The following is a 26,154-nucleotide window of genomic DNA, read 5'->3' on the forward strand; positions in this document are numbered from 1 at the left end:
TATCTTCTGACATTGACAGGCTGGAAGATGTTCAAAAAAATATCTCTCATCCCCTTAATGGTACTCAGTTAGACTTAACGGACACAAAGCAATTACAGACATATTTTTTGGATCTCTTGAGAAGAGAAATTGAGCTCTCCCCTGCTTTTCTATCTATCCATGAATCTTTTAATTTTCAGCAGGAAAAAAGCAAACTGATGGATAGTATGGTTCAGATTGAGTCACAAGTCCAGTCCTTAAGTAAGAGAGATGAGAAAATTCATGGCCACATCAAGTATCTCAATAGTTCTTTCAACTCTCTTTTGGAAGATGCAATGAGGCATGAAACTGCATTAGAAGCTTTGTTGGGAGAAGAGATGATGGACATCTTGTCTGAAGAAGACCCTGCTACTCTAATATCATCAGTAGATCAGCTGCAAGAAGCTCTCAGCCATAACTCGGATACACTCAAAGAGCAAAATATGACTTTAGAATTCCTTATAAAGAAACTTCATTTCTTGGAGATGAATTGGGAGAGTAACCATGATGCTCAGAACTCCTCGTCTGGGCATCCTATGGATGCAAAGCAAACCAAGAACACTTTGGAGGAAGTTGATAGCCAACATGGCAATGTAGAACATTTGGAACCCAACTATGAGGCTGCCAAGGATGAGACTTTGGATAGTCCAGCATATAATGATATCATGAATCTAAAAAATGATATCAAACACCTAAGCAGGGAGATCAAGAAGCATGAGTCATGGATGGATGGTAAGAATTACTGCTGCAATCGTACGGTAGTAAATCTGGTGGAACCACTTAATATTTCCATGGAGACTTTCAGGGCAGACTTAGCAACCTCCAAGCAGAAATTTGAGGAACATCTACAGATTTTTCAAAAACTGTTTGGAACTAATGAAGAATTAGGTGCCTCAAACATAAGTCTGGATATTACAACAATTCAGTCACTTCTGAACAAAAAGATGAGGCGGCAGTTGAAAGGTCAAGATAAGCAAAGAAAGAAAGACAGGCAGCAGACTGAGCACAGAGAAAACATGCAAATGAGGAATGGAAGAAATACAATACAGTCAGAACTTTTAAGGAAAGGTAAACTTTTTCTCTCACTCTGCTAGCTTGTGTTCTAACATATCCATGCTATGTATTTATACTATACATACATACTATGGAAAGATGCACATATTATAATCTGAACTATTAATGCAGAACTAGATTTTAGGTCAGTGGTCCTCAACCTTTTAGACTCAAGGCACCCTTCAGAAAATGTCAGCTCTTATTTTTCATTGTTGTTTTTTTTACTACAGAAAAATAATAAAAGCAATGCTCCTTTTGCAAACAGCTCAGAATATTCGCAAGAGGTCAGAATGCTTTTAACACTATGGATTCCTATTTGAAATATCTGGGTGCATCCTGATGAGTGTGCATGTGTGGTTTGTGGTGCCTCAAACCCATCTGAGGTGCTGCAAACTATATACAGTACACATGCACCCACATGCCGCGTTGCTTATTTGCAGTGCAGCAGGGTTTTTTGACACCAGGATATCTTGGTGTCAAAAAAAAAACAGACCACTAAAAAAAGTGGTGCAGTGCACATGGCAGCAGTGTGCACTGCCAGAAACAAGTTGGACAAATATGTGCCACTGCTATGTGTCTCATGGGAAATGTGCGCCCCTATGTGTGTGTTTGTCAGGATACACTCTTTGAGATTATCTCATTAATCATGTTTGCATACCTAACAGCACTAACATTGCATGGTACTCTGCAGTACACCCAAAAGGATCACAAGCCACCCCAAGGTGCTATGGCACCCTGATTGAGAATCACTGCCTTAGATTGTATAGAATGGCATAACTATGAAGTCAGTGGAGTTACAGCACTGGGGAACTCAGTTTTGATAAAGCATCATCTAGTCAGGTAACTGGCCATGGGGTTCTTGATTACTGTTGATTTCAACTTTTTTTTTTTTTAAACAGTTTCTGGTGTTGGCATATTAATGGTTTTCTCCGAGACTGGTTGAAAGTGCTAGGCCTCCAGACTTGGTATCTGTCTTCCGTATTAGCTGAGAATACAGTGGAAGAAATGTACTCAGGATTGAATCATGGACAACATAATTAGGCTATGATAACTCATGTTGATGCTCTGCCTAGCTGCTCCATCTCATAACCAGGGATCCAGGCTTTCCATTTACCGTGGAGACATGGAAAAACCCACTGATTTTTCCCTTGGACTGAGAAAAACACGGATTTTTCATTTTAACAGAGAAACTTTTTTCCACTATTGCAAAGAGCTCTCTGCAGGCTAGCAAAATTCCAGCCTGCAAGGGGCTGGTGGGAAAGGGAGAAGGAGAGTCAGGCATGGGGCTCCATGTGCATGTGTGCGCCCACACATGCACATGGCTACTAGGCAGCCTGGAGAACAGCTTCTGTAGCTAAGTCTGGGGGGGTGGGGAGAAGGATTGAGGCCTCCATAGGGTGGGAGGGATGGAGGGAATGATTTGGGCAGGGCTGGGACTGGGGCTAGGGCTGGGGCTGCTGCCCAACCTGGGTGGTTGGTGGGGCTTGGGGCCTGGGGTTATGCATGGCTGCAGGACCCAGGCGGAGAGCGGGACAGGGCCATGGGCTTCTTGCCCAGGGCAAGTGGGGATGGGGCTGGCACCCCGCTGCTGCTTGCATGCCAGGGAGGGCATGTGCCCCACAGATTTGTGCATGGGGTGGGTTTGGGCTGCCCACTGTGGGCTTAGACTCCCCACCCTGCTGCCTTCCCCCCAGGGCCTCCACAGCCCAGTGGGCAAGACCTGGCACTGCAGGGCAGAATGGGGCCAGGCAGGAAAGTTCCTTGCTGCTGCAAGTCCTGTGCTGCCCTGGCGAAGCACCCCCCAGCCCACCTGGCAGCAGCGGGGGTGGCAGTGCAGAGTTGTGCCCCTTGCTGCTCCTGGGTGGGCTGGGGGCACTTTGCCAGGGTGGTGCTGAGCTGTAAGTAGTGGCAATGAGCTTCCCCACCCAGCCCCGCTCTGCTGCACTGGGTCCTGCTCACTGGGCTGCAGAAGCACTGGGAGGAGGGCAACAGGGTGGAAAGCTGTCTGCCCCACCCCGTCCCCGCAGTGGACAGCCCACTCTGGCCATGCTGCCTGTGTGGGAGGAGGAGCTAGGCTCCATACTCTGCTCAGCTGCAGCAGTTGCCTCCTCCCGTGCGTGGCAACTGGGGCTCAAGCACTGCTGTGGGGGTATGGGGGGGGCAGGTTGCAGGCCCCGGTCCCTGGCCCCATAGCCCTGGCAGCTGGGGGCCCCACTCTGGCAGGGCTGGGGGGCTGTGGGTCGCGAGTGAGGAGCATTGGCCGGGGGGGGGAAGGGCTATGGGTGGGAAATATGGAGCACTGGCAGGGGTGGAGGGGCTGTGGGTGGGGAGTACAAGGCACCAGCTGGGCTGGGTGCTGTGGCTTGGGATTGAGGGGCCTGGATCTGCATCCTCATGAAAGAAGGGGCCAGGGAGAGCTCTGATTTTCCATGATAAAAAATGCAAAATAAAATACCAAAATTTATAGCTACTTAAAATTTATTTAGTTATACTGACTGAGGCTTTAAAGCTTTCAAATTGAGACGTTAAAGCTTTCAAATGGCTTTAAAAAGGTAAATATATGAATAAAACATTGTGTTCCATTGGTACCCATATAGTGGTGTTTCATTTTAATTGTGGATTTTTGGGTTTTTTAATCAGAGAATTTGAAATTTTTATCAGAGAAGTTATGATTTTTAAACAGAGAAAACCAGGATCCCTGCTCATAACTTCAAGAATATCAGCTTAATCCCCATTTCCCCAAAACCCCCACAAAACGGAGAAAATGTCTTTTGTAAACAGCACATACCCAGTTTATGCAAGTAAACAAATAGACAATTCTTCTTTAAATGCCAAGTATTTAACATAAGGAAATTTCTGTTACATTTCAGCAGCACTGAGGTCTGAGGTATAGTATGACTAAATAAGGTCACTAGATATGTTGGCAGCATCCATTTACCTGCACTTTTCCATTTTTAATCATCGTTTGGCTTTTCCTTATGTATTGTACATTTAGGGCATGACTAAGCAACATGCTTTACTTGAGATTGGAAATAATTACTGCACATTAGGCATCACTGTCTACAGATGCAGATTCTTACTGTGCAGTAATTGGCTCTAATTGCAAGTAATTTTGCTACTTGTAAATACAAGTAGCAGATTTACTTTCGATTACTTACTGTGTAATACGGCATGTGTAGATGGTCGACTGATGATAACACAGTTAGTTGTTTTTAGGAGTGTAGTGCCTAGATGCCTCAACAAAGCTTGAGACCTATCATTACTGGTACTATGTAAGCTCAATAAGAGGCAGGACCTGCACTACTGAGAGCTTAGACTAAACAGACATAACAGGAAAAGTGTGAAGCAGCCTTAAGTAACTTGTCCAGCATCGCACTGCATAGTCTGAGCTCCCAACTCCCAGTCTAATGCAGAAGAGTTACTGAGTGTTAAATGTTCCTCTCCCACTTTGTTTCAGATTCATCAGTGGCTTTCTATGTGGGATTCTCAGAAGGAAGAGATAAGGGAAAAACTCTGAGGTTTAATGAAACATACCTCAATTATGGAAACTGCTATTTCCCTGAATATGGCTACTTCAAAGCACCTCATAATGGCGTCTACATGTTTGCTGTTGATGTGGAATTTAGCCCAGGACCTGCACTTGGAGAGCTGCTGTTTAGCAGTGGGCACAGGAGGACCCTGTCAAGAAGTCAGAAGAAAACAACAAATGGAAACTCCATGACCACTTTTGCCATGGCAGAGCTGAAGAAAGGGGAGAGAGTATGGTTTGAGTTGCAGCAGGGCTCTCTAGTGGAAAAGAACTTGCCTGGAGCCACTATGGGTGGATTTCTTGTATTTAAAACATGAAGAGTGGTGGCATGCTTTAATCAAAAGAGATGCTACGCAATCAGCTCTTGCCTGAGCAGTGATATTTTTTATATGTCAGTTGTACTGTATATTCAAACCTAGCATTATCCTAGATTCACCTCCAAGTTTATTTCTAGAAGTGTTTGGCTTTTGATTAGTTGCTTAAGAAGAACAATGGGTTATTAAGTTTCTTCTGCATGATGACCTAATGCTTTGGATTTGGAATGTCTCAGTTCAGGTATTCAGAAATGCTTTCAAGGTGAGGATCACACACAAGTATTGCCTTGCACACACTACCACCAAGTAACCTCTCTGCAGTAGCACCAGCAAATGCTCCCAGGGGAAAGTTGCATTAGGGAACTATACAGCTTTAGCTACTTTTGATGCAGTTTATCAGTTGGAAATAAGAAGCGGGAACCATCTTCACTGTCCATTCTCTGCATGCCACTACTGACCTAGACTGTAGTTCTAACAACTGTCAGTTATCCCAATCCAGCAGTATTTAAGCAGATGCAGTCCAATAGGGCACAGCCCAGGCTTTGAGTTAAGTACACTATTGAGTAGCTGCAGGACTGGGGCTTTTGTCAACCTTTGCAATGAAGCAGATGCATTTCTGTGAAACATTTTGATTTTAGGCATATCAGATTTTTTTAAATTTCCCCTGACGGGCATTACATTAATCATGCAATTAATACTTTATCGCACAGCAAATAGCAACATGCAGGACATTTATGACATCATAAAATACCAAACCAACCACACAAATGTTCCACATCATTTAAATGTGAACCACACATTTCACTGTAAACCACATTTAGCGATGTGGAACATCTTTATACGTGGTTTGTATAACACTGTAATTTGAACATCTGGCAGGCTAGCATGTCCAAAGGGTGGTGAGTGCAGCTGGGCTGTCTGCATAGTTTTTAAAGGTCCCGGGGTGCTGGCAGAACAGCACTGGAGAGCCTCTCCCAGATACCAGGTTCCTACTGTCCCAGAACGTAAAAATCCTGGCAGTCTCATGATTGAGATCTAATTTTATGCAGGCTCCCAAAAATCAAGCATCTTGCCATGCAAACATGGCATGGCAGGATAAGTGATCTTGGGAATCTAGCATAAAATTAATCACATTCTGATCGTATGACTAAATTAACATCTACCAGCAGCCATGGAATACTATTTTAGCAATTAACTTCAGTTGTTGTATTTGTGGACATTAAGCTACAGAATTATTAAAAACCCTATAGGTGCCACATAACACCATACTGAAACTCGCCATAATGAATCCTTTGCTTTGCGGGTACATACTACAGTTGTCCAGATGTATTAGGTTGTCTTCAATGATGAAGAGTTACTTGGTAGCTGGAGGAAGAGAAATTAAGTGAAGGTATGGAGTAAAAGCCTTGTATCAAAGTCAAACAAGAGCTTTGACACTGACTTCAGCCAAGTTTGGATTTTATTGATTGAACCATTCAAATTCTGAGAGAGGGTACCGTGATACCCAAAAGCTTGCCTATATCTATCCCAATGATGCAGTTGGTCTAATAAATGATATTACCTATAAGAATTCTTGCGTCTCACATATCTCTCTGATACTCTTAGAGCAAGAGTTTAATGTTATACACGTTATAATGAATTTACCACTTCTATTTTCAGTACCACAGTTTGTGTGAAGTTCAGATATCACACAAACCTTTACCCTTATAACCAATGTATACATAAAAGATCTCTCTGTAACAAAGATATCAGTGCATAACCATACCTTACTTTTCCTGTGTGAGGTAATGAGACAATTATAGAGAATTATAGAGAATGCCACTCACTGATGTAAACATGCTAATTCATGCTAATTCATAGTCTAACATAATAAATCCTCTTCTAGTAGTGTCATTCTACTTATGTCAAAGTATAAGGAAATTAGCTAGACATCAAAGAAAGTAGGGTAGTATTCTGACCAGCACTGTACTTCTGTTTAGGTATATTGTGCCCTGTTTGCATTCATAGTTACTGGAAAATGGTCAGTCTTAATTCAGTACAACAAACCCTATGGTATACCAAATCAAGATATGGTAGACTTACCTAGGCATCACATTTTAATTTATTCAAAGCTGGCCTTTTGCCTTCTTCCCCAGTAGGGGGGAAAGAGAAGGGTGCAAGAAAGCCTGGTCATTTTACTTCTATCCCCAGCATTATGGTGATACGGTGTCATACTGGGTACAGTAGACCACATGACTTGAAGCATCACTAAGAAGGATTAAAACAATTAATTACCAATATTAACTTACATAAGAATTTTGCATAGTTAACCAAATACAAATACAAAAATATTGAAGTAAGGAAGTATTTGGTTAGGCATTATAATTTCTAAGGAATCACACACTTATATGACAAAATCTGATAGTAATACAAAACACATTACTAACGTGTACTAAAATAAGGTTATTTACTTAAAAATGATACATTGGACGTACTCTGTGTACAGAACAAAGCAATTTGTGGTAAACTGAATAAGGCACCTTTTAAATCAGATACTGTACAAAATACATTAGTATGTTACATTTTAAAAGATTATTCTACACTTCTGACATAAACACAAGTGTCAGCATTCTGCTTGTTTTTACCCTTCTTTCGTATTTTATTTACATCTTCTCTAGGTTAACTACAATGTTATTCTTTTTTGTATACAATATAGTACATTTCATGTTGAGCATATGGGTATATTGGAGCATAAATGCTTTATGGGCATTCTATAACTGCATTTAAAGGTAATGTAGGACAAGGCAACAGTTGCAAGAGTTTTATTGAACAATTTAAGTAAAAATAGTGTTCATTCTACCTTTGTTATAACCAGTAAACTGAGGCTGATACACCTTGACTCTAGAAAGCTCTGTATCACTTAGCACTGTGTTTCATTTTAAATTTCACCCCGACATAGGGTTTAGAGTGGGGAGCAGGGTTGGGTTATCTGACTTCTTTCAGAACCAGTCACAAGAACAGAAAACTGCTAAAAAATCATCTACTTGACCAAAATCAAAGATAAATAATTCCCTTTAAACATTATTACAGTAACCAAAAAAGGCTGTAAAGTTTAATTTCAAGTAATATTTTGGTTCTTGAAATGATTTCTCTCTTAAATTAACTTTAAAATAAGAGTGTGTGAAGGCAAGACAGCTAAGTTGTATCTTAAGAATTAGCCTCATAGCACATTCAAATGGTCTTTTAGATGCAGATCTAAAATTTGATTCTTGGATTATTCTGAAACGTTAAGAATCTTGTGAAATGAGCAAAGTCTTTAATTTTTTTAAACTTTTACCATGAAAGCTGCTTAGAAGCTGAAGGGAGTTGCATGTTGCTTAACTTAAATTGTGTGTGCTGGGTACTATTTTTTTAAAAAGGAAAAAAAAAATCATGGTAAACCCAGTACAATCAATGTGTGCTTGCATTTACACTTTGGGTCTGCGCATTCCTTCAGGGATTTACAGGTTAACCAGAAGTGCAAATGCTATTTCCCTCCCCTGAATATAGTGGCCAGACTTATTATTAAAGCTTCAACCTATTTTTCATCCAACATGGAACAAGCTAAACGGATCTCCATATGAAGTTGTTCAATGGCTTTCAAGGCACAGATTAGATATTCACAGGATGTTTCACACATTACAAGACATTTGCAAAGATTTATTTATTAGATATCAAATGCTCACAAATGTAAGCCTTACCAACAAAATATGATGATCACACACTAAAATAACAGTGTGTTTATAAAGTCTTTGGAATTCTTACAACATTGAATAAGGCAACAACTTGGTTTAAAAGTCTGCACTGAGTATACTTAGCAATATTTATTATTTATAAGTTCATGAAGATTAAATTAAAAAACCCCAAAAAACCCAGGTGCCTAAAATTATTAAGTTCTTTGCATGTGACCTACTTGTGGGCTTCAGGGCTCAAACAGAACCTGAGTCAACAGATATTCAGATGTACTGTACATCTAACAACTCCCATGTAAGCCAATAAAAGTTGCGGCATGCTCAGCAATGTTAAGCATCAGGTCGGTTGGTTATTGGGGGTGTAAACACAGACTTTGGAACCTAATTTTAGGCATACATATACATATATATTTTAAGGTAATTTTGGCTAAGGGTCCTCCCTTTTCACAACCCAGCTCAGCCCATTTCCTTTATCTAAAAGTGAATTTGCAAATTCTTAAGTTTTAAGGTTTATTTATCCAGTAACACCAACTTTTTGTCGTACAAACTAGTAAGCACTAAATAGAAGGGAAAACTGTGGAATAACTGAAACTGGTGTCACATTTTTACATGCCCTTTGTTTTATTCAGCCTACTGCCAACAGTCTTGAAGATTTGAGAAAGAAATCAAAATCAAGATTAAAATTTTAGCACAAGTCACAGCTAATACAGGTGTCCAATTCACATGGCACTTGATTATAAAAAATACAAATGTTCTAACTGAGAAATAGATTAAATTAAGAAAACACTTCCATTATTGTGAGAAAATAAGCTAGTGAGATATGTGTATAAAGATTTTCCTTTTTACTGTTAAAAACCCTAGAATGATACTAATAATAAAAAAAAATCAAAACAAGCTTTTTCCTTACTAATGATATCTTGGCTCATGCCAAGTATTTTCCAACTACCTGTGCAAAATGTATGCGCAAAGACATGCTTAACAATTTGTCTCATGATATATGCTTTGGCAGTGGACGGAAAAAACCTTATTTAAAAAGCCCTTTGTCATGAGAATTGTGGCACGATGTTGTCTCTCACTTGCTGTTTTTAAATAAGTTAAATCATACTTGATGCACCCATGAATTGTTCAGCCAGAATACATATTAATACTTAAAGGCATTACTGAAGAAAAGTAATGACTTTATTTAAAAAAAGAAATGTCCCATGAGATAACTAACTAGCTTTCTATAAAATATGTAGCATTGTTAAATAAAGTCTGTACATCACAATAGACAATAAAAAATACTGCAATCTTTTGCCTGACAATTTACTTTTTGCAAACTATGGAACAAAGTAAAAAAGAAACCATGTTAGAAGTTTATTTGCAATTGTTAACAAATCACATTGGTTCTGCATTAGGCTAAGTTTTCTATTAGCTGTACTTCCAAGGGAAATTTAAACATATTTTTAAAGCAACCTCCATATATGTATTTTACCAAAGTAAAAAATCTTAATCTGAAATGTTTTCTTTGATCAATTTAAACTTTATTCTCAATGTTTCCTTCAAATCTGTGTATGTACGCGCGTGCTTGTTTACATGTACCTAAGACCTGATGTTTTAAATAAAGCACAATTCACACTATATAAATAACTTCCCTTTTTAAAGTTATCTAGTACAAGGCTTACAGTACAGCTTACAGGCACTTAAATTATCATCAAATAGGTCTAACTGTTTCAATACTGTGTGCTCATTCTTCAGAAGATTCATGACACAGGAGCTATCAACCTGTGGTGGTGCTTTCTGACTGCAAACTTGCAGTGATGAACTTAATGGTATATAACCAGTGACCTAGTTTTACAGCGGCTGTTTTCTTTTTTGGCCTCTTGCACCAACTTGTCTAAAATAGTGAAAAGAGGGAAACACAACTGATTTTGTATGAATGAAGCGGCTTTCATGTGACCAGGTGTGATCAGCTATCACTTTATTGGAGAATCATAAGCAGAGCCATGTGCACTCCATAGCAAAGTGAGACCAAATTCTGCAGCACTGTTAATTTAACCTGTCTCCACAGAGTCTTTCCCGGCCACACCTCCCACGCATAATGAGAACTCTTATTTAAAATATTCATTATTTTACAATAGCTCCATGTCTATCTCTGATTGCTTTTTCCCTGTGTTCTCTAGGCAACTCAGCTCTATGAACAGCAGTTCATCATCTTGCTAGCAGTTACAGCCAGACAATCCAGCTCAGTATTGCCTTTCTTTGCCCTACCCACACTGATCAGTTTCAGCAGTTCATCATCTTGCTCTCCATGCCTCGAGTGCCACTCTAGCCTCCAGATGTCCTGGCTGCCCAACTTGTATGTCTGGCTGCCTTTCTCTCCTTGCTGCTCACCTGATTTGGTTTTAACCCTCAGAACTTCCCTTCTGCCTGGTTCTTTATAACAGTTAGGGAGCATGAATTGAAATACAATTCACTTGCCCTTTATGGGGAAAAGTCTCTGTACTTTTCCCCATAAAAGTAGCATATGCAGCAGCTATGGGCAGGTCCCAGCAGGTTAGGGAGGCAAAACAGAATTGTCAGTGGGCTGGCTGTGGAGACTTCCACAGTAAAAATGCTGATGTATGTAGTATTGTGAAAAAATGCCAAATTCCACAGTCATGTAGTCATGGAGCCTACTGAGCCTCAAGTGAGATGACTAAAGCAAAGTTACCTGTCAGGTGTTGTTTCAGACTATTTGCATATTCAGGTGGGCACTGCTTTCACATTTTTGAGGTTCCCTTTGCAACCAAAAAAAGAAATACATTTTAATTATATTAAACTGAAAACTGAAGCTCTTGAGTACATTTCAATGGCAAGGGATTAATTAAGTGGCAAATTCTGCAATTGTGGAATCATGGAATATTATACAGCCCTTCCTATAAATTTAAATGGTTTCCTATGTATTCCAAATGGCAGCAGAAGAATCCTGGCACACACAAAGAAGACCCATAAAAGGCATAAGGAACTGTTAAATTGAATAGTATCTCAAATAGATTCATAACCTACATGCTGTTGAATAAAAACTGGTATGAATTGACTAGATTCTATCAGGTAGAAGGCAAAAAGCTTATATTTCTCCATCTCTGTTGAATCCATTTAGCTTCTTAAGGCTTTCACAGAAAGCACTGTAATCTGAACATGCAATTCAGTACCCATAGTTTTACTGGAAATTCACTGTGACTGAAGTCTCAATGCAGCTCAAAACAAGAACAAAATGCATACTTAAAACAGGGCTGTCCAAATACATAGCATGTAGCATACAGAGGCTCTCAACATCATCATCTTCAAAGTTCTGAAAGATGTAATTAGCAGCCTGTAAAAGTGCGGTGAGGAAATGGACTGAATCTCAGCTGACTCCTCTTCCCACTTCGATCCCACCCTTGTTTGGGTGAAAAGTTCTAGGAGTCCAACTCTGCTCCTGAGTAACCGTGTTACTCTGTCAAATCTTTACATCTTGTGATTCCACCATCTTTGCAAGTGTCTTCTTGATCCTCAGGGCTGTAAGTCTAGAAGCAGGATTGTGGGCCCAGCATTCAGACATTAACTTCAGTATTGCTCTTAAACACTGAAAATTAAAAGTGGAAAGGAACTTTGTTATAAACACTTAATCCACAGTAAAGCACAGCCTTGGCTGACAGTTCATTAATGGTATGCATTTAAGGAAGGCAATGGTTAAGCTAGCAGGCCAAAAGTCTAGCAATGCAAGGACAATATCCTTTAACAACCACTCCCCTGATGAAAAAATACAATTTGCATTTCCAACACTGAATGGACTCAAGGTTCTTTTACTTTTCAATGCACTGCCTGAATTTAAGAGCAGAGAAGGATTATCAATATTCAGTGAGTCAGGCTGACATCAAGATGCCAAATAATAAAGTACCATGCTGGGGAAAACTGGTAAATTCAGTGTTTCTCATTGGGGGAGTGCTGAGGAGAAGACATTTTGTGATGGACAAGAAGAAAAAAGGAAAAAGAATGGCACTCTCAAAAGAAATATCCTCCCTTTTGTATAGAAAATACTTGCCGACACTGCTTGGGAGATCTATTCAAACCCATCTACTTCTCCCAGCAGCAGTTCTCATTCCATAATGCACCCGTGTGACAGGATGACATGCCAGAAGTACTGAAACTGATTCTGATAAATTAAAGTGACATGTGCTATACAGTTTTATTCAAAACACAAGAAAATATTCTGGTATATAAGAGTGAGATCTAGTTTAGAGAGGCCAATAGTGAGACTGGCTGAATCTACATGTGCAATTAATGTGACACAATAAACACTGAAACTGTTTGAGCCAAAGAAAACTGCTCTCAGGTGCAGTGTCTACACGTGCGCCCGGGATAGCAGCAATTTGAGCTCGCGTACCTCGGCTGGCTGGGCTGACCGGGCACAACTTACGCTCACAGTCCACACGTGCGTTTCAGTGCATTAAATTACTGTACCATAAGATAGTACTGTCACTGACTATTAATTAATGACAGTAGTGTTAATTTACTGTGCCCTAATACTGGTGCATGTGTAGACGGTGATGCACTACTGAGGAGCTAATTAGTTTACTCTGCAGTAAAGCATATGTGTATGGATCCTGATATGTTGCTTTTCCTTCTCTCCCAGAGGTTACAGATGTGTAGAAAATGTACAGCTGATTTCAAACATTAGCCTTTTTATTGTGCCCAGAGAAATCTCAAACGCCAAAAGACAGGACTGTGCTGCCTATGCTACTTCAGTGTGAGCGAGCTTTGAGGACAGACGGAAAAAGTTATAGGCTACTGATAAATTTCTCCCTCCCATTTTTCATTTCAGCATACTTACTTCATCACTATTCCACCTATTAGATACTATTGGGCGTAGTCGCTTGACACACACCACCTCTCTCATATCCTCATAGGATGGATCATTCGGCACCATGTCATAATATGGCAGCTGGTACTCTTCAACAATACCTGCAATAAGTACGAAAGACCAGGGAAACACATGAAAGAACAAACCAAATCCAGAAATCTCCTACTAACAAAATTCCTTAACCAACAGCAGAAGAACAAATTAAACACAGTAATCTCTGGCTCTTGGACTGATCAAACAGAAACCAAAAAACTCAAGGTAACATTTGCTGAAAATTTACAGTTGACAATGGGCATTAAGGACTAGAATCTGAATTTATTACCTGTACTCCCTCTGAACTAAATGTGTAGCGCAGAATTAATCTCTATCCAGTCTGTTATACATATAACTTTCCCTGCACCAAGAGAATTTTACATGCAAATCCATTAGCTTGTTTCTGCAATTCCCATGAATCCTCTCATTTCCACCTGCTTTACCACAGCCAACTAGCATACTTTAGAAAACAAATGAAAGAACTGTTGTCCTGAAGAAGACTGAAATCTAAATTAGGAGGCTATAAATTTCTGAAGAGAAAGACTGAGAACCTGGGAGAAATGGAAACAAAAGGAAAATAAATATACTAAGGTGTCACCAGAGCAGAGAAAAAGGGAAAATAGGTTCTAAAAACAATGAAGAAAAAGGTCCTATATGCATTCACTATAGGAAAGGAGAAAGAAAATTGAGTGAAAACAAAAAGGTGGTTTAAAAGGGCAAGAGTCCCTTATTTATACTTAAAAAACCTGTTAAGAAGACGGGTAACTCATAATGTTGCAATTAAACAAATCAGACAACTGGTACATTGTTTGAAAATGCAGGTGGAAGTTCCTGGAATTTGCTGAAAAAGAACCTTCTCACCTTCAAGGTAGAAATTTTGAGACACTTTTTTTAAAATACTAAAGGAGACAGCAACTTCTGAGCTAACAGTTGAGAACAAATTTGGAATGAATTCAAAATCTAAAAGCAGAGGTGGGTAGAAGATAGTGAGCCTTGTATTATGCAGTCTTGAATCCTAAAGCAGGTACAAAAGAGACAAAGAACCACAGAAGTTTGACACTGACTATAAAACAGAGAGGAGCTGTGAGAGACCAAAGGGAAGAGAAGAAGAGAACACAAGACTGTGGACACTGACTTGTGTGAAAGTAGTACAGCTGATGGAAGGCAGGTATTAGTGTTTACATATACCTTCAGGCAGAGGTGCTCAACACAGGCCAGATCTGGCCTCAGCTCTGTTATCTGCTAGGGCTGTGCGAAGCTTTGCTCGCTGATTTGATTCGGAGGAGATTTGGCCCAATTCGGTGGCCGAATGTCTGAATTGAATCAGGAGACCAATAAAAAGGTTCGAATCAATTCGAAGCTCTCCGAATCGATTCAGAAAAGATTCGGAGCGCTTCGGCAATTCAGACAGACCACACTCACTGCCGCAGGGAGCTGGACCCTCTATGCCGGTAGGTAGGGGGCAGAAGTGGGGAGGGGAAAGGCTGCAGGAGGTGGGGGAGACCCCTACCTCCCCCATGCCTTGCCTGCTTCCTCAGCCCCCCTGAGCACCCCTGACCACTCTCCAAGCCATGTCAATGGCTGCCCTGCCCGGCCCTGGCTCCCGGTTCTTTAAAAAACAAGCAAACAAACAAAAACCCCCGCTCCCACCGGCTGCTGCAGCAGCCTCAGGGCTTCTGGGTCTCATGGCAGAGCCCCCCATTAAGCATGGGGCAGTGGGGGGTAATGGGGATTCCCCCCCCCACCTGCCAGGAGCCAGAGAGTCTGGGTTTTTTTGTATTTTTTTTAAGAGAACCAGGACCTGGGGCCGAGCGGGGCAGCCATGGCGGGGTGGGAGAGCGGGCGGAGAATGGGGACTTGTGGCAGAGCCCCACAAGCAGCATGGGGCAGTGGGGGGCAGCAGGGATCACCCCGCTGCCTGGCAGCAGGTAGCGAGTGCAGGGCTTTTTTTTTTTTTTTTAAAGAGCTGGGATGCTGGGGCAGCCATTGACAAGGCTGGGAGAGCAGGCAGGGGATGGGGCCTGTTTGATTCCGATTTGGCCGTATCAATTTGGGACAGTGATATGAATCACCAAATCAAATCACTGTCCCCCGAATCAACTGAACCCGAAGTGAATATTAGCCATTTTGCACAGGACTATTATCTGCCCTGCAGGGCCCACGGATCCAGAAATTTGACTGCAGGGGAGCTATGGCACTGCTTCCCCACTGCCAAATTTCTAGATCTGTTGGGAGCTCCAGGCCCTGTGCTAGTCCTGGTGTGTGGGGCTGGAAGTGGTGGGGCCAGACCCCAAGGCCCAATCCCAGGATGTGGAGCCCGATTCAGCCCACAGATTGTCCCCATGCTGCTCACTTGGCCTGCAGGGCCAAAAGCTTAAGCACCACCGCCTTAGGGTAATGGACATGTCTTTAAACGTTAAAGCTGTTGATTCTTTAATGATAAAGTTTATAAAATTCAGGTGACTACTGCAGGGATTTTTCATTCCATACAGAGGTTTAGTTCTTGAAAGAACAGCAGTCATTGGGTGAATCTACTGAAGCTATGGTTACACAGATCATTCCGAAATAGAAGATTTAAAAACATACCTCCTGTGACACAACGCCGAGCCATTTCCCAAATGATTAAGCCAAAACTATAGATGTCAGCCATGATGTATGGCTGGAAGTGATTTTTATTCAGGCTTTCATCTAGGACTTCTGGGGCCATGTAACGTTTTGTTCCCACTCTAGTATTCAAAGGGACATCAACTTCATTTGTATCACTACGTATAAATAACAGAAGTTAAATGAGTTGTAGAGCAGTACAAAAACTGATGCAATATCCCACATGATACAGAAAGAAGCTATTGTCAAGTTGGTACTTATAAATATAGTGTTTCTTCCTTTTAATAGCACCGTCGTACATTAGTATGCTTCCTTGAAACATACTATATAGAAAACAGTTATAAATAACCAGAAGAAGGGTATTATTGTTTTGCAAAGACAATCAAACCCCGTCCCCCCATCACACACACGTACACGTTAACATGTCTCCATACAAATCCAAGCAGATAGATGCAAATCATTGAAAATGGTCATGTCATGAAGTCACATTGAAAAATCAATTCTATACACCATAACTTTGGGCAGAAGTTTGCTTGTGTGCTAGCATATGATGCCCACTTACAAACTTGGGAGACCATGGTCTCAACTACCTACTGTGTATATATATTTAAATCTATATACCGTACTGCATATAAATATTCTGATTCTACTATTCTGAGCATCTAAAATGGGATTTGTAAAACAAGCTAGTTCTGTAAAAAGTGAGTACATTACATATTTGTAATGCTGTGCTACCATACTAATTAGTTTTGGTCTACTCAAGTATAAATAGAAGCTATCTTCAAGGCCAATACTTTGTAGTAACGAATACATACAGTACATTCTTTTATAAGGCCTTTTGATTTTTTTTTGGCATTCAAGAGTGGCAAAGTAAAGTTCTGTGGCTTCTTAGATAAAAAAAAATGCTGTAATAGTTGTTCATATTCATTCAGTAATACAACCAGGACTATTTCTGTAAGTTTAACATCTAAATCATTTGACACTGGCCAGATTTTCAGTGGCTTAGATTTGCTACTGAAATACCATGATATCATTAGAAAGACTGCCCAGGAAAAGCTTTATGGTCTGGATGCTGGATTTGTTTCCTTTTTATCCCCTCACTGTAGAGACTGAAAGAAGCGGAAGGAATTTTAAGTGACTTGAAACCTGAGCTCTCTAAAAACCGCAAATTTTGACAACAACCTCCTTTCAACATCCAGCCTGCATTCAAAGCAGAAGGCTGCCCCAGATTCTCAACAACAATAAAGTACATAACCTGCAGTTTCATCTACCTGTTAAACTTGACTGCAAGGCCTAGGTCAGCAATGCAGCAGGTCCCATTTTTCTTTATCAGGATATTTTTACTTTTCAGGTCCCTGTGTGCAATAGCTGGTTTGCCTTGTGTCCCAAAAATTTCTGTGTGTAAGTGGCAAAGACCACATGCAGCAGAATAAGCCAGTTTGAGCATAGCCCTGTTGTCAAGTGTTGTGCACTTTAGAAAGTCACACAAGGATCCATTTTCATGGTAATCTGTAATCAAGTAAAGTTGGGTCCAGGAGCCTGTGCCTTTGATGTCTGCTGCTATAAAACCTGTGAAATGCATAAACGGAGTCATTATGTACTGTTACACAAAATCACACGACAAGAAACACTGTTCATGAATTCAAAAAGCAAAACTTTCATTTAGACTAGGAAAAGAAAGTCCTACCACCTCTCACTGGGAACTAGGAGTGCTGTGTAGTCTTAGATTTCACCATATTGGTCCATCAGAATCTCACATTTCCACCAAAAATATATATAAGATACTACTATACCCAATTACAGCATTTTATGAATATGCACTAAACAACCATCCAGAGATTATATAAAGGAAGAAGTTGCTTCATTAAGCAACTACAAATCTTTGACATTCAAGTCTGCTACTACCTATTCAAATCAACATATTTCTTACTTACCAAGTATGTTTTCATGACGCATTAAAACAGTTTGGTAAATCTCAGTTTCTCTGAACCAACTGGCTTCTTCTGTGGTAAAAAATACTTTGACTGCCACTTTTTCACCTCGCCATTTACCCATCCAGACCTCTCCATATCGACCTTTCCCAACCTGCCGCACCATCTGAATTTGTTTGGCAATGGTACGCTGAACCTAAGGACATTAAAATAAAAAAAAAATCACAATTAAAAGGCCTGTCAGGCATAAAAACTTTCCTGTCTTGATCCTTGATAATGGTCCTATTTGAAGGATCTATTCTAGATTCTTTTGAGCTATTCCTGTTTTGACTAATTATTGCTAGTTCTGGAGAGAAAATTAAGGAGGTATTAAAAAAATGATAGTTAAAATTTGATTTTCTGTATGTTAGATTTGCGTTTGGCTTCTTCTAGTTTGTATAGGATTATAACTATTCATTTTATTAGCTAGGCTTAATAGGAACTATTATGAACAAGTAAGTAAACAGAATGACTATTTAATTGAATCCCCCTGTTTGCCTGTTTTACAATTCATCACCAATAGATATTCAGTGAATTTTATCAAACAATAAGCATGAAATTGGAGAGAAAAATCTTATATTTGGACTAAAAAACAGCTACTCATGCTATCCAAGTCTAAGACCTTTCTAATTTAATGCCTTTAAGCAGACTAACCAATACTTTACAGATCTCCAAGTCCAACAGATTTCTTGGAGAAGGATCTCTTTTACTCCCTGATTTTGGTTTATTATGTAAGAGTAAGACTAACATGAATTTGTGTGTGCACACATGTATTCACACAGTGTCTTTCATAATAATCGCATCCCAAGATAATTTGCATAATCAAACACCATACAGATAAGCAGCAGTTTGAGAACTCTGAAATGACCGCCACAAAAAGTTACAGAAAACCTGAAGGATCAAGGATTGAAATATTGGCTTGCTCAAAGATGCAAGTTTTGAAAGATTAATTTATAAACATAGAGTACAAACATACGGAAGAGTAGAAACACAGCAGTAAAACTGTATCAAACCCCTTAGTAATATGCAAACTAATAATGCATATGGACCAGTGATTCTCAACCAGGAAGATACTTTTTAGGATTCAGGGGAGACGCTTGCTTTTTTTCTGTTATTTAGTAACCGGCTGAAGCTGTGGCTGTGAAGGTCTGAGTCAGGCAGGAGTTCTCCATGAGGAGAAGCCAGTCCCTTTCCCCTCACTCCCTGGGAATGGCAGGTGAGAGAGGCCTCTCTCCAGGAGGCTCTTCCAGAAGGAAATTATGACTTGGGACAAGCTGGTGGCAGCTGCTACTGGGTTGTGCTGCACTGCCTTGCCCTTCATTGCACCATCCCGGCTGGACCCTTGCAAAGCTGGTAAAGATTTGGGATGTTCAGACCCCATGCTGACATAATAGTATCTTTCTAAAGCAGTGATTCGTGTTGTTTTCCCAGTTTGTTTTAAAAATATGTTTCCAGTTTTTTGTTTTTTGGGGGGGGTTTTTTGTTTTTTTACACTCTAATAAATTTATAAACATATATATCTATATTTTAAATGGGGTGCCACTAAATTCACAAGTTATGGATAGGCGTCTTGAGTCTGAAAAGGTTGAGAACCACTGATATAGACCAACTTACTTAATATCACAAGTGTACCTTTATTCTAGATCCTACATAAGAATGTAGAAATGAAACTGCACCCCCCCACATGTATTATAAATCTAATATGAGGGGATTAAAATGCATATTTGTTTATATAGATTTGAATTGTATATGTCGTAGATGGGACAGAGTAGGGAGAAAGGGGAGGGGGGTGTTGCTCTCATCTATCCTAATCAAAATGGGATCAGAGGAGGAGAAAGTTGAGGTATTTTGGGTTAGGATACATGGAGGCTAGGGAGAAAGGGACTTGGTCATGGCTACAGACTGCCACATCAAGAGGAGGAGTTAGACTTGGAATTCTTGAGGCAGCTCTCAGAGGCTGTACGGTCTATGGACGTGGTTGTCATGGGAGACCTAAACTTCCCTAACATCTGCTAGGAGAAACAGTCAGCCAAATCCAATCATTCACATAGGTTCTTAACCTGCATACAGGACCTTCACTTGACACAGGAGGTATATGGTCCCACTAGGGGCAATGTCTTACTGGACTTGGTATTGGGGGATGACCTGGTAGGGAAGTTGCAGATTTGTGGTCACCTTGGGGACAGTGACCATCAATTAATCAAATTCACCATATGGCGTGGGGTGGAAGTGCTTGACTTCAGGAAGGCTAACTTCAGTGTGCTCAGGAGTTTAGTCAATGACGCACTGCAGGATAGGAGTATTGGCGAGACGGGAGTCCAGAAAGGGTGGTCGTTCCTAAAGGAAGTGATCCTTTGGGCGCAGAGGGAGACGATCCCACTGCTAGGGAAAGGGGGCAAAGGGGCCAAAAAACCTCCTTGGCTAAACAGAGAAATCCAGGGAAGCCTAAGGGCAAAAATAGAGCCATAGATACAGTGGAAGCAGGGGGAAGCTACAAAGGAGGAATATACCTACTTGACCCGCACTTGCAGGGAGGCAGTTAGCAAGGCCAAAGCAACTATGGAGCTGAGGCTGGCAACAGGAATTAAAGACAACAAAAATTCATTTTTTAGGTATGTAGAGAGTAAAAGGAAAGAGTAGGGCAGCACAGGACCCCTACTGAACAAGCAGGAGCAGTTACTGACAGACAGGGGGTACAAAGCTGAGCTCTTCAATGAGTTTTTTGCCTCAATGTTCCTGAATGAAGGTCAAGACAAGTCTCTTAATGGGTTCTCAGATGGGCATCAGATGGACACCAGCCCATGAACTGTCAACGCTGACTTGGTGCAGAGACACTTGGATGGACTGGATGTATTTAAATCAGCAGGCCCAGATGAGCTGCATCCGAGGGTGCTGAAGGAATTGACCGGTGTCACAGAAGAACCACTGGCACGGCTGTTTGAGCAGTTGTGGCACTTGGGTCAGGTCCCGGAGGACTGGAAAAGGGCCAACGTGGTCCCTATTTTCAAGAAGTTGAGGAAGGAGGATCCAAGTGATTATAGGCCGGTTAGTCTCACCACAATCCTTGGAAAAGTCTTTGCAAAATTATTAAGGATCATATTTATGGGAGTCCAGCAGGAAAAATAATGCAGCAGGGCAACCAGCATGGATTCGTAGCAGGTAGATCATGCCTGACTAATCTTGTTTCTTCTTATGACCAGGTCACAAAACGCTTAGATGCAGGAGCAGAGATGGATGTCGTTTACTTGAATTTTAGGAAAGCCTTTGATACGGTATCTCATCCCATTCTCATAAATACATTAAGAGGCTGTGACTTAGATGGTTACACGGTGGCAAACTGATGTGGGGGTTGCACACAGAGAGTGGTATTGGAGGGGTCGGTATCGACTTGGAAGAATGTGGGCAATGGGGTCCCACAGGGCTCAGTCCTTAGACCTATACTGTTCAGTGTCTTCATCAGTGACTTGGATGTGGGCGTGAAGTGTACTCTGTCCAAGTTTCTGGATGATACTAAATTGTGGGGAGAAGTGAACACACTGGAGGGTAGGGTATGATTGCAGGTGGATCTGGACAGGTTAGAAAAGTGGGCAGAACACAATAGGATGCAGTTCAATAAGGACAAATGCAGAGTGCTACACCTACGATGTAAAAATATCCAGCACACTTACTGGCTGAGGAATAACTCTCTCAGCAACACAGAAGTAGAAAGGGATCTCGGAGTCCTAGCGGCCTCCAAGATGCATATGAGTCGTCAGTGTGAGGAAATCATCAGCAAAGCTAACCGCACTTTATCATGCATTAGCAGATGCATGATGAACAGATCCAAGGAGGTGTTACTTCCCCTCTACGTGGCATTGGTCAGACTGCAGTTGGAGTACTGCGTCCAGTTTTGGGCACTGTACTTTAAGAAGGATGTGGATAACCTCGAGAGGGTCCAGAGCAGGGCCACTTGTATGGTTAAGGGTTTGCAGGCCAAGCCCTATGAGGAGAGACTCAGGGACCTGGATTTCTTCAGCCTCTGCAAGAGAAGGCTGAGAGGTGATCTTGTGGCCGCCTAAAAATTCTTTGGGGCGGGGGCGGACGGACACAGCAAGGAATCGGCACTTAAGAAAGACCTCAGCAGGATGCCTCTTGGGGTAACAAGGAACAACAGTCACAAAGTGATAGAGAGCAGATTTAGGCTGGACATCAGGAATAACTTCTTCACAGTAAGAGTGACCAGAATGTGGAATGGGCTTCCAAGGGAGGTGGTGCTCTCCCCTTCCTTGGGGGTCTTCAAGAGAAGGCTGGATAGGCATCTGGGTGGGGTCCATCTGACCCCAGCTCTCTTTCCTGCCTAGGCAGGGGGTCAGACTCAATGATCTGTTGAGGTCCCTTCTGACCCTAGCATCTATGAATCTAAGACTTGTAAGAATGTGTTAAAGTGGATATTTAAAGTACATCAAGAATAAAAAAAGATGCAGATTGTGTCATACCAAAAGAGGTAACCCTGATCCACTGCCAGAACTCTGTGACTGGTCAATAAGATCCTTTAAAGATTCTCCAGCCGGTATAAATGCTTCATCTTGCTCCAAATCACGATTATAACAACGTCTCTTTGCTACCCATTTACAGTAATGCCTACAAAATAAAAAATGAAAAAAAACACAGCACTTTATAATATAATTTTACAATTTTTTAACAGTAGTCAGCTAAGAAAAGCTACATGTGCACCTTAATTTTTTTTAAATGAACAATTTTTATTACACATTAATCTTCTATTTTTAGAAGATGGCTTGAAGAATATTTATAATTTTGTATGAAGATATTCCAGGATTTATGTGGACACATCGATTTTTATGAAACAAACAATATTTTCAAGATCTGAAATTCAAAATTGTGCTGGTAATTCCTAAATTAGTACTGTCATTTCATCCTGGCCTATGCCAACTGCCAACCATCATAAGGTAGGATTTGGTAATTATGGTAGAGTCCAAATGAATTCAAGTTTATCTGGATAATGATTGAAATATCACTGATGTCAGCACTTTGAGCTCAAAATGCATGTTTTGTTAGAATTTTTTCCCTCCTTTCCTTTTCTACTAACAAGGCACACAGGCTAATACAGGAATCATTTGCACATAATTTTAATAAAGATACATTTTGCATATTCAATTCTACTGTTGCAGCATACTGACTTATGACAGCTTGGCTCATGAACTAAACCCAACAGGGTACACAATAAGTACTGTTCTTGGAAGTGTTGTGGTATTTTTGCTTATGGAATTGTGTAGCGCCAACATGGTACACTGTTCAGAAAACCGGCATAGTTTTCACACTGTTCTAGAACAGAATGTTAATTTTGACGTAATTTCACTTAGCACGTTAATTTCTATAGTTTTGACTAAGAATACTATATACCAGTGTCCATAGTAATATACTGATAAATTTAAGTGGCTATGAATTTTATCTAAATGCACCTTCAGAATGAGACACTGTTTTGTACAAAATCATGTACAAACCAAATTGTTAGTACTAAAGAAAATATGCCTCCTTACTTGTAACAAAAGCAGCTAAATAAGATGATCATAACAATTATGCAGACTGCCATAGAAATCAACACTGCCATCCAACGAATGCTGCCATCAAAAATTCCACCTGTTAAAAAAAAAGTTGCAATATGATTTCCTAAACTGTTTTTTGGAAACTGAATCTAATCTGAAAAAGTATAAACTGCATAGATATTTAGATCGTGTATTTTATAAAGAAGTACACATCCGATGCAAACTTCAAGCTGTAACTGTACTTGACAATTCCAGCACTCCTTCCAGAACATGTGGCATACATAAAATGCTTTTAAAACTTTAAAGCACTGTGTCGTCTTATTTTCTGCAGCAAATCTGACAAACACTGTAAGTGTGTACGCATGCATTTCATAATACAAACAAAGATTTTATGGCTAAGGCTGTTTACCCACCCAAAACCTATAACAATAATTTTCATGAATGCCATGCCACTTTCATTTTAGTGACAATGCTGATAACTTGCTCCACTAGGCATTTGATTCCAACAGATACCAAACAGCAATACCTACCCCACTTCTTATTGGTCACAAAGTGAAACTAATAGGTAGTAACTTTAGAACTAACAAAGAGAGGTTCTTTTTTCATACAGTGTGTAATTAACGTGTAGAACTCGTTGCCACCAGATGTTGTGGAAACTGACAGTTTAGCCAGATTCAAAAAAGGATTAGACAGCTTGGAGGAAAGGGGCATCAGTAGCTAGTGAGCATGGGTGTCAGAGACACAGTCTATGAATTGGGATTTCCTAGACCTTAAACGCTGGAGATTGAGACAGGAGCAGTGAAAAAACTAGGGCTGTGGCAAGCTTAAATGGCTGATACGATCTGGAGGAGATTTGGCCCGATTCGGGGACTGAATCTCTGAATCTGAATCGAATCGGGAGACCAAGTAAAAGCTCTGAATCAATTTGGAAAAGCTTCAGCCGATTCGGAGATTTGGCCATAGACTAAACAGGCAGCTGACAGCTGCCTCCAGCTGGCACGTCTGTTGGGGTTAGGGGAGGGGGGAGGGAATGGGGAAGGGAAGGATTGGGGCTGGGACAAGCTGCCTAGCCGGGATGTGTTACTTGAGGAGGGGGGCAGGATGCAGGAGCAGCAGCGCTGGGAGCGGGGGCTCTGCCCTGCCGCCACTTGCCCAGCCAGGGTTGGAGTGGGGCGGGGAATGACACAGGATGCAGGCGCAGCTTGCTCTGGGTGGAAGGGGGCAAGCAGCAGCATGGCATAGCCCCTGTTGTCAGCGCTGCCACACCTGCATCCCATGTCCCGGTTTGAGTCCCCAGATCCTGGTTTAATTCCCCAGGGAGCTGGGGTGGCTCCATGTGTCAGCTGAAGCCCGGCACCACTCAGCCACAGTGGTGCCAGCTCTCAGACAGCACGCACTGCCCTGCTGAGCTGCGCTGCATGCGCACCATGGGACAGCTGCTGTGAGGGTGCCAGGGGTGGGGGGTGATCCCCACTACGCCTACTGCCCCACTCTATGCGGGGGCGCCAGTGCCCAGAGGCCCCGATCACTGCTCCTGCAACCAGTGAATGCAGGGCGTTTTTTTGTTTGTGTTTTTTTCTTTAAAGTGCTGGGACAAGGCTGGGGCTGGGTGGGTATGGGAGCCAGGCAGGGCAGCCATGGGGGCTCCTCCTGCAGCTCTTCCTGGCCCATCCAAATCACTGCCGAATTGATTCAGAACAGTGATCCGAATCAAATCACTGTCCTCCGAATCAGCCGAATCCAAACCTGAATACTTCCGTATTCGCACAGGCCTAGGAAAACCCCCTTGTCATATCCAATTCACTCTCCCTTTCAGTATCCACTCTCTGCCACTGAGACACGTAGGATACTGGGCAAAGATGGATTTACCATCTGACCCAGTAAATAGCAGTTCTTATGTTCCTGAAACACCAGTCATGCAAATCATTAATGGCAACCTGAGGTCGATTTGCACATCTGACTATCACACAATCCTCGTATTTGAAAATTAATTCTGTATTTATACTGCTGAAACCTCTGTTAAATTTTTTCCATGTGGTTAGAGTAGATGCATTTGAAGAGACACGACAATAAGCACCATCTCTTGTATGTCACCGATATCTCCAGAATCCTGGATGTCAAGCCTAATTTCTCAAAAGCTGTTTTGACTACAGGACAGGTTCTCTTAGGAAACTGATAATAGAATTACTTTCAAGTTACTTATCTGAATCTAGGTCGTGTTGTTAGCAATCAAACATATATATTATAGCCATTTGTGTGCCTATGTAATCCAAATTGGTACTCTCAAAGCAACTCCACTTTGTTACTTTTCAAAACACAAGAACTCATTCTACCATAAACCTTGTGGGAGGTCTTACTAGAGAAGCCAATATGTAACTGTAATTTAACAGCACATACTTCACTAAAATAGAAAAAAATAAACACGGATCTAATGACTTCAGGCATACGTGAGCAATCAGTAACTTAACAGAACTTGAGTTTGATGACCTCCAGGTCACTAAGACTCATTTGTTTTC

General features: G+C 41.2%; 2 protein-coding genes across 2 annotated transcripts in view; one reads left to right on the forward strand and one right to left on the reverse strand.

Annotated features, from left to right (window-relative positions):
• The window catches only part of MMRN2 (multimerin 2), a 68,677-nt gene extending 60,885 nt beyond the window's left edge, over nucleotides 1-7,792 (forward strand). The window contains 2 exon segments of the mRNA XM_025210987.1: nucleotides 1-1,086; nucleotides 4,529-7,792. The exon segment at nucleotides 1-1,086 is cut by the window's left edge and continues 23 nt beyond it. Of these exon segments, the coding sequence (XP_025066772.1) occupies nucleotides 1-1,086; nucleotides 4,529-4,917 (1,475 nt within the window). The 3' untranslated portion in view covers nucleotides 4,918-7,792.
• A 137-nt stretch (nucleotides 7,793-7,929) lies between these two features.
• The window catches only part of BMPR1A (bone morphogenetic protein receptor type 1A), a 56,773-nt gene continuing 38,548 nt past the window's right edge, over nucleotides 7,930-26,154 (reverse strand). Inside the window, exons 5-11 of the mRNA XM_006029515.3 lie at nucleotides 23,633-23,732; nucleotides 22,571-22,715; nucleotides 18,060-18,252; nucleotides 17,397-17,694; nucleotides 16,108-16,283; nucleotides 13,459-13,589; nucleotides 7,930-12,210 (exon numbers count right to left, since the gene is read on the reverse strand). Of these exons, the coding sequence (XP_006029577.1) occupies nucleotides 12,085-12,210; nucleotides 13,459-13,589; nucleotides 16,108-16,283; nucleotides 17,397-17,694; nucleotides 18,060-18,252; nucleotides 22,571-22,715; nucleotides 23,633-23,732 (1,169 nt within the window). The 3' untranslated portion in view covers nucleotides 7,930-12,084. The remainder of the gene's footprint in view (nucleotides 12,211-13,458; nucleotides 13,590-16,107; nucleotides 16,284-17,396; nucleotides 17,695-18,059; nucleotides 18,253-22,570; nucleotides 22,716-23,632; nucleotides 23,733-26,154) is intronic.

This window comes from Alligator sinensis, unplaced genomic scaffold (genome assembly GCF_000455745.1).
Source record: "Alligator sinensis unplaced genomic scaffold, ASM45574v1 scaffold374_1, whole genome shotgun sequence".
Taxonomy (NCBI): Eukaryota; Metazoa; Chordata; order Crocodylia; family Alligatoridae; genus Alligator; species Alligator sinensis.